The sequence below is a fragment of the Capsicum annuum genome, chromosome 8 (genome assembly GCF_002878395.1).
Source record: "Capsicum annuum cultivar UCD-10X-F1 chromosome 8, UCD10Xv1.1, whole genome shotgun sequence".
Taxonomy (NCBI): domain Eukaryota; kingdom Viridiplantae; phylum Streptophyta; class Magnoliopsida; order Solanales; family Solanaceae; genus Capsicum; species Capsicum annuum.
Genome location: NC_061118.1, coordinates 36,623,416 through 36,632,379, shown reverse-complemented (window position 1 = coordinate 36,632,379; position 8,964 = coordinate 36,623,416). Strand labels below are relative to the sequence as shown.

General features: G+C 34.1%; 1 protein-coding gene across 1 annotated transcript; it reads left to right on the top strand.

Annotated features, from left to right (window-relative positions):
* Window positions 1-2,238: 2,238 nt before the first annotated feature.
* On the top strand, window positions 2,239-8,723 carry LOC107845652 (vesicle-associated protein 1-3). The gene is made up of 8 exons (XM_016690085.2): window positions 2,239-2,479; window positions 2,745-2,815; window positions 2,916-2,997; window positions 3,332-3,447; window positions 3,533-3,694; window positions 3,775-3,822; window positions 6,758-6,835; window positions 8,156-8,723. The coding sequence occupies exons 1-8, from the start codon at window positions 2,428-2,430 to the stop codon at window positions 8,267-8,269; spliced, it is 723 nt and encodes a 240-aa protein (XP_016545571.1). The 5' UTR covers window positions 2,239-2,427; the 3' UTR covers window positions 8,270-8,723.
* The last annotated feature ends 241 nt before the right edge of the window (window positions 8,724-8,964 follow it).

Genomic DNA, 8,964 nt, shown 5'->3' with positions numbered 1-8,964 from the left:
AATATGGGGTTGGGCCCGTTGGGCCAGCCCGACTCAACTTGTAATTTGATGAAGTTGAGCTTTAGTTTTTGCTGCCCATTAAGAACAAGGCTTTTTAGCCCAGCCCGTATAAGTCCATGGCCAATGGGGCTTGAGCAATGTGAGATGGGCTAACCCGTGAGCCGGCCCATAGGTCAAATACATGCAACTATTTAGATTGCTTATTAGTATTTTTATTTGGTTCAAAGAATATCATATTAAAAGTTATTTAATTTCGCTGTTAGGAGTATTTTTTGAGGTGTTGGAGACTTGATTAACAAGTATTAATACTATTTAATATTTATGTTTATTAACATTCTAAAATTAAATTATAAAATATTATTTTTTAAAAAATGGACTGGTCCGTGAGACCCGCGCAGCCCACAGAGTAATGGTGTGGGCTTGGTGTTTTTTGGCCCAACATTTTGATGAGCCAGCCCGGCCTGATCCGTCAATCTCAAAACCCATGTGGACTAGCTAGGATGAACTGGATCAACCCGTATTGACAGATCTAATTGCAGACACTCCCAACAGAATTTTCATATATAGATATGATTTTGATTTCTTCCTTACTTAGAAAGAGAGTTTATGTCTATCAAATATTAAGGAGTCTCCCTACCAAAAAAAAGGGTATTAAGGAGTCATTTCTTACGAAGTATAAGATATAATAATTTTAAAATAAAATATAAAATTATTCTATTCTATATTTGATTGAAGGTATTAGTTAATATCAAAATTATTTATCCTACTATTTATACCTGAGTGGACAATAAGTTTTCACAATCTCAAACTCCTGTGAGAGCAAAGCCCAAAAAGAGCCCACATAATGAGCCCTACTGAATCTCGAAAGAGAGAGGGTTTGCACTTTAGCCTGGAATGTGTCTTCACGTCAATTTTCGAAATTTTTGAAAATAGAGCGTATTAATATCTTCAAAGGTAAATTAATAAAATTAATTTTTATTTTTATAATTTCTTAAAATGCGTATAAAAATAAAAATAATCATCTAATATGAAATAGAGGAAGTTAAAAAGAATAAAAATGCATTCACATGTTTTATTTGCTCATACTCATTTTTATGATTTTTGATGACTCTGAGTTATCCAAACTTTACCCAAAAACATTCCCTTTTTTTTTTCTGTCCTTTTTAAACAGAGCCTTTTTTTTCGTCACTTGCAATTATCTATTTCTTTTAGATAGATGTAAAAGTTAACGAGGGACTTTTTGGTTAAATTTGAATTTTTTTAAAGAAGTATTTCCTGTTAAGTAAACTATTATAAGAATGAAATGAAAGCTGAACTAAAATAATAGGAATGATATTGGTAAAGGACTTTCATAGTTACATCAAATAAATTAATTTTACCAATTATAAATTGAAGCTGAAGTACATATTGCTTAAATAGTGCATATTGATTTTGAAATACATATAATTAACTACTACTGCTTCCATTCTTTTATAATTCTCTCTCTTCTTTTTTAGAGTCAAGCTATAATATTTTAAGATATATTTCTTAATTGAATTGAAAAAAAAAATTATAATTTATAATATTTTTCATATAATTTTTGAATATCTAAATTTTAATTTTAAAAATTAAATTAATCTAATTTAATTTTGAACTTAATCTAATTTAGTTTTGAACTTAATCTAAAGAAAAATATAGAGCCTATTTCAAAGATAACAAAATGATCTTACAAGTAATGTCCGAAAAAATAATAATATATGTAAACTTTATCCTCTTATAAAAAATTAGTACCTTTAGGCCATCAATTATTAATAGCTTCTGATCTTTGTCCTTGTTATTTTTGATCAAGTTCAATTAGTTTATATGACTATATTTGGATCCTCAAATTTTGAATCTATACAAATTTAACACATTAATTAAAGTGATACACCACTACATTATCAAAATTATTTTTACGTAATTTTTCAATTTATTTTCTAGGTAAGGAAAATTACTATTTTCTAGGAGGTATACTTATCTTATCACATCTTTAATTTCATTAAAATTTTATTTTAAAAACAGTCATTTGAGTTGGTAGGACATGAAAAGGAGTTTTGCCAACTCAAAACACCAATTCTCTTTCGCATTTACATTTATACCCTCCACTCTCACAACTCCTTCATCAATTAAAGTCGTAAATCTAGTAATAACACAAGGGTAATATTGGAAACAAGTTAACTTACGAAAATCTCCTCCCAACAAAGTCTCCAAAATATTATTATTCAAATAATTAAAATTTAAGTAAATCAAAATCTTCATTTTCCTGATTGTAAAGTTTCTTCATTGGCGCTGACTAAAAGATCTCCGATCATTCTTACTGACGAACCAAAAATAAAAAATAAAAAAAAAACCCTAGATAAGCTTCCTTAAATTCTCAGTTTTCCAATCAAATTTTATTGAAAAATCGCCATGACTACCGGTGAATTCATCAATATTTATCCTACCGAGCTCAAATTCCCATGTAAGCCCATTATTTATTTTCTTCAGATTTTGTTAATTTTTTTTTTTGCCTTTTTTATTGATGGGCTTGCTTAGTTTATCGATTATTAACTGGTAAAGTTGTGTTTAGTGCACCGGGCGACCTTTTAGTCGATTATCAAATGTGGGTTTTATTCCTTTTGATGATTTATTGGCGAATGTTACGAGATTATTTGGTGGTTAATTTAGCTGGGTTTTGATTAATTTTGGTATTGATTTGTTTGTTTGTTTGTTTTTGTGTTGGAAAGTTGAGTTGAGGAAGCAGAGTTCATATTCATTGCAATTAAGTAACAAGACTGATCAATACATTGCATTTAAGGTAACTATTTTGAAGAACTATTAGTTTAATTTAGTAATTGAAGTTGTGTTAGATGTGTACGAAGATTTTGAGTTGTTTGTTGTTTTTTTGTTTTGGAAAGGTTAAGACAACCAACCCTAAGAAGTACTGTGTTAGGCCTAATGCTGGTGTTGTTTTGCCTGGTTCTTCATGCAATGTCACAGGTAAATGTTTCCTTTTATTTGTCGTTGATTGCGCGCTTTTTGAATTACTCCTTTTGTCCCAATTTATGTAACACGTTTCCTCTTTTGTGACGTAGTGATTATGTTGTTACCTTTCTGTTTCTGTACAGCTTTGATGATTTTGAGTATTTGAATTCATTAAACTTAATGTTATTAAAATTCTTAGCTTTGGTTGTAGTTTTACTTATCAAGCCTTTTAACTTTTTAGCCATTACTTTCATGTTCTCATCGGTTCTGAAATGCCATCCTATTAGATGCTGTCAACACAATGTAGTTGAATTGCTTCTTTACCAAATAAGTTGTGTGGATTTTGTAGTTACAATGCAAGCACAGAAAGAGGCACCTCCTGACATGCAGTGTAAGGATAAGTTTCTAATTCAGAGCGCTATAGCGCCCAATGGTACGACTAATAAAGACGTCACCCCAGAAATTGTGAGTTGCTTACAACCATTAAGCAATGTTTTCAGGATCTTTTTGTATTGTTGCTTACTGAAATTGGTATTTTCCATTTGCTTAGTTCAATAGGGAGGATGGGAAAGTTGTTGATGAATTTAAATTGAGGGTTGTTTATGTTCCCGCAAATCCTCCCTCTCCCGTGCCTGAAGGGTCTGAAGAAGGTGGTTCTCCCAGGGCCTCGTTGACTGAAGATGATAGTAAAAACTCTTCGCTTTCAGAAGCAGTAAGTGTCTGGAATTTATAGTTTTTCTGTAACTCTTCCTCAAATATTAGCTAAAGTTCTCTTCTTGACCTTAATATTAGGTTGCACGATCTTTGGAGGAGCCCAAAGCAAAATCATCCCCTTCAGAGGTGAATCCTATTGCTTTTGCGTAGAAAACATTGCATCAATCTGTGCATGCATGCTGCAGACTAATGGTTCTCTATTGTCTTAGAAATAATCAACTTAAGGCTCTTATGCACTGTCAAGTTTACCTAATTCCTTAATTTGGTTTGAGGAAATGAGGTTATGGGAAGCGAACTATTCACTTTTGATTTTTAAAACTGTCATTTGAAGAATGGTTCTACGAAATGAGGTTAAGGGAAGTGAACTATTCACTTTTTGAATGGACTTTTAAACTGTCATTTAAAGAAGTAGAAGTGGTATTCTCATATTATTACTTTTGGAAAAATAATGATCCCGATCTCACAGTGCAGTGAAAAATATTCCTTTTACAGTTCTCTTATCAGCAGCTTGATGCCTAACGGAATGGATGATAATTTTAGGTTTATACGTTGAAGTTTAGGTGAATTACTTCCCCATAAATTTAGCAAAACCGAATGGACCTTTCCTCTTGTTTTCTGAAAAGTACCTCCTCCCTCCTCTGGAAGTCAAAGGGGAATGCTCTATGGATTTGGTATAAAGACAAAATACATACTATAGATTTGGTATAAGATGACAGGTTCCTGCGTTTTCGTGCTAGATAATTGTGAAGTTCATCTACCGGTTGAACCAACATCCTTCTGGTGTCTTTTTTGGATGGTTCCAATTCCCCAATTTCTGTGTTGGCACAAGATTTCAGAACTCTTCATGTGCCATTTCAGTGTCTTTTCTGAACCTCTCCTTCAACCATTTTATGCGAGTGCAAAGAAAGAAAACTCTCTTTTATTAATTTTGCAACTCCCAATTTGTATCATTTTGTTAAAACTAGATGGCAAGTTCAGAATGAACTTAAATGTCTGATCAAGATAGACATGGTGGTAGTCGATGTTGCACTTTTGCCTTTTAGGGACCCTGGTCAGGGATGGAAATGTAGGGTAAGAGTGAGAGGAATGGAGGTCGATGGCAGGGCTGGATATGGTTAAGAGAAGGGATGACAAGGTTGACGGAAGGAGGGGGTTGGAAAGGTTTGCTGGGGCATTGGTAAGTAGGGAGAAGAGGGCTTTGCTGGGTGCCTGGGCCATGAGGGCTGTGGCACAGGGAGAGTAGTGACCCACCTAGAGATATGAATTGGTTGGGTCAACCCATTAAAGGTTAATATCAACCACCTTTAGTTTTCTTTATTTTTCGTCTCTCAAGATTAAAGTAAATTCTAAGATATGGTACGGTGATAAAATTAGAATGAAATTTATAGTTTCTGTTGACATCATTATGGTTTAAAAGATGTAGTATGAGTTAAGGGATGTATCTTAGAGGACTATTTAAATTAGAATGGAGGTCTGAGTAATTCTGCTTTCCTGTGATATCGCCTTATGATTTAGTCTATCCGCTCAGCAATACTGTCTCAATCTTCTTTCCTTTCCTTTGCCCTTCCCTCGATTTTCCAACTCCCTTTTTTTGGGCTTTCCATTGGGACCCCTTATGGAAAATTTCCAAGATGAATAACTTTAACCAAGAACCTCAATACCAATTTCAGCTCTTTCTCCAACATTTTTCATTACAACCACCACCCAATTGTTGACAATAGCATGTCACAGGTTAATTTCCAAAACCGAGTCCCAAGTTCAGCCGAACTCATTCCCTTCGCCTCCATACCATGCTACCTTGGAGTATTTAATTTGCTTTACATGCTAATTTCTGACCCATGATAGTAGGGTAGGGTAATAGATCTTCCCGAATTCGTCAAAATAACGCCTAGGAATGAGTATATCAAATGCACAGTTTCTTTTTTTACAATTCTGGCCAGGTTTATATTTTTGGGATATCTTTCCCTGATGTGAATAAAACTCTACAGAAGTTTGGCCACGCTGCAGTAGTCCACTTTGTTGTTCAAGAATTCACACATTTCATGGTGTGTGTGATGATGTCTAATGGGTTGATTTACGTTTTTGGACATATGGAGAAGGGCCTTTATCTATGAGTGCAGAAAAAGTTGAGATGATAAGTTAGGAAGAATTAATGAGTAAAGTTAACAAAATTGTGGGACCACAGCATTTATGTAGTTCCAGATACAATGAATAATTTTACCTAATGTTAGGAAGATGAGCTTGCATTTAAGAATCTTGTCTTCGTACTTCGTTTTCTGCTTTTTGATAAAACAAAGATAAGACTATAATGGTGTTAAAGGGTGGGAGGACGAAATCATGATTTATCATGTTCTTTAGTTGGTACCGTAGAAAGTTATTGCTGGTCATACAGGTATTGTGTGGATAACAAGTAGAATGGCCTGTTCCTTGTGTTAGTTTCTGCTTATTCTAATTACAATATCATGAGTGCTCTTTCTCTTGTTTTTTCTTTACCCTTTTCAGATTTTCTTAAAATTTCTTAAATCATCAACCACTTTGCAAGCTCTTCACATAATCTGATTAAATATTATATACATCATGGGCATTTTATTGATATAATGAAAAGGAAGATCTATTTTCAATTTTGTCGACAGACTCCACACAAGAAATTTGAAAATAAAAATGATGGAAGCAAAAAGTTCATCAGGTAACAGTGAGATATTTGCATGTATCATTAACGGGGACTGCTGGAGATAATCAACTTTACCTCTTAGAAAAGTAGTCGAGTAGCTAGTTATAGACATCAATGAAAACATAAACCTGGGAAAATTGAGCCGGAATCATTTATGAGTTACTATTCAAGTTTCAAATCATAAAAAGATGTCTTTTCAGTGTTTTGCACTCTTATATATTTTGGAAAAAGACCATATGGACATTATATATTTTTTTGACATCATCTTTGGCCTGGATGCTTGAATATCCTTACTTCCTAGAACTGCTGCCTGGCGCAATCTATTTTAAACTGAAGAATGTTTTTATCAAGTTAGTTTATGAACAATCTTTAACTATACTTTCACTTTAGGCATGGTCTTTGATTTCGAGGTTGACTGATGAGAAAGCGTCTGCTCTTCAACAAAATCAGAAGTTACGTCAGGAATTGGTATGTTTAATGACAGTAGGGAATAATGAATCTTCTAGTTTTTGATGTGTCATTTTCAAATTTGCTTTATCGAATTCTACTGTTTCCCCATCTTTTGGTAGAGTTAATTTTTTATTTGCCTGCTAGTGGCTGGGGTGAAATCATCTTTGGTTTGATAAATATGATAAGAAGTATAATCATTTAGTGAATGACGTAATGATGCTTCAAGTAGATTCCACTTTACCACTTTATTCCTTGTGATGGTGATGTTCTCTCTTCAAAAAATACTGTTGCTTCTTGGATGTGAAGACTTATCTGGAGTCTAGTACATTCTGTTTGGTAAAATTTCCTTGTTTGACCTAGTTGGAGGTAATAAATTGGTGGAACTGTGGTTGATATTAATTTGAGATCTTCTTAGTTGTTCGCATATGGAGCAATTAGAACTTTGAGTGAAATGGGTATGGTTAGTTGCCACAGACATCATCAGAAAAAAAAAATTGAATGAAGCGATAGTTAGTGGTCCGTACCTATGCTTGGCCTTTTTCTTGACTATATATGTCACTGGAAATAGCCTCTCATCCCACCACCCCACAAAGGTAGGGGTAAGGTGTGAATTCTCAAAAAAAAAAAGGATAGGGATAAGGTCTACGTACAGGCTTCCCTCCCAGACTCCACTTGCGGGGTTACACCGAGTATGTTGTTGTTGTTGTTGTAGTAAATAGGGGATTGAAAAGAGGCGAAGGAACCAGAGTGCTGAGTGGTTTCATTTGTGAGTGGTTATCTTGAGGAGGTGACTTCGTATACATATGCAGTAAAATGAGTTGTTCTGGGGAGTATTTTTGAGAATTTTTATATGCTTTAAATGTCATCATTTACCAACTTGGAAACACATGCTAGCAATTAGATGTAATATAGCTTGAGTATTCGCTAGTATAACGTGATTGGGAAGAACGTAAGTTTTCATCTCTTCTTTTTGCTCCATTGCTTTCCAATACAATGAAAGTCTTATCATCTCTCGCATTACTAGTTTCAAAAGAGAAATCTTATCATACTCAGATTGAGTTGCATGGTCCATGCCATTGGTTGAAATATGATACTTCCTTGGCTAATTGCACATCGATTTGATTTCGAATGTGTGATCTTTACTTATGAGAAAAAGATTGTGTGATCTTATAACTGGAATAAGAGTGCGTACAGAGGCCCTAAGAAAGGAAAAATAATGAATTGTGTAATTCTAGTTAAGACCGTAGAATTGTAACCAATATGTAACAATTGTCTTCCTTGGACTACATGCGAAATGATCACTTGTGTTAGCAGCTTCTTACTCTTACCATTTTGCAGGAGCTGGTAAAAAAAGCAATCAGCAAAACCAATGCTGGTGGCTTCTCAATGTTGTTTGTCGTGCTGATTGGTTTTATAGGTGTTTTGGTTGGATACCTGATCAAGAAGACGTAGTTGGAAGGAGACGCTCTCTGATTCATTAGTTGCATGCCCAGAAAAACTTGATGGCGTTGGAGAATTTTATTTTTCCCCTTCTTTAAAGACTTCTGCATTAGAAGTAGGCCATTCTGGAGTCATCTATAGTGTAAAAATGTTTTAGTCCATTATGTATGATGGGCATTTGAAGACTTGATTCGATTTGATCTAGGGTAGGAATTGGGCTTCCTTGGAATGGTTTGCAATCTTCTTATTCAATCCATGTGAACAAGTAGTTGTTGCCAGATTTTGATAGAATTTTAGAAAGAGATAAATTTTGGAACTCAAGTTTCTTATTATCAAGTGTCTCTGATTGGGTCTGTGGGCGTGCTTTCCTGGAAAAGCCGATGGACTTTCTTTTTATTTTTCTGGATAACTTGCTAATGCTATTCAGTGTTCAAAACTATTCTATATATCCAATGCTTTTCCTGAATCGTATTCTTTGTAGTCATGTTAGTTGTGTCTCTCTCTACATAAAGTGTGTACCTGATGAGTGTTGGCATAAGCTATTATATCATGCATAATTGTACAAAAATATCTTAATAGTTGGCTGAATCTGGAAAGTGAAGCACCCAGTATTCAAGGGCTTTTTTGCTTGCTTGTATAGTTAATTATATAAGTAAGTAACTTGTTTTATGATAATTAATCTGACCAATCTGGGAAGTTGGTGTGAA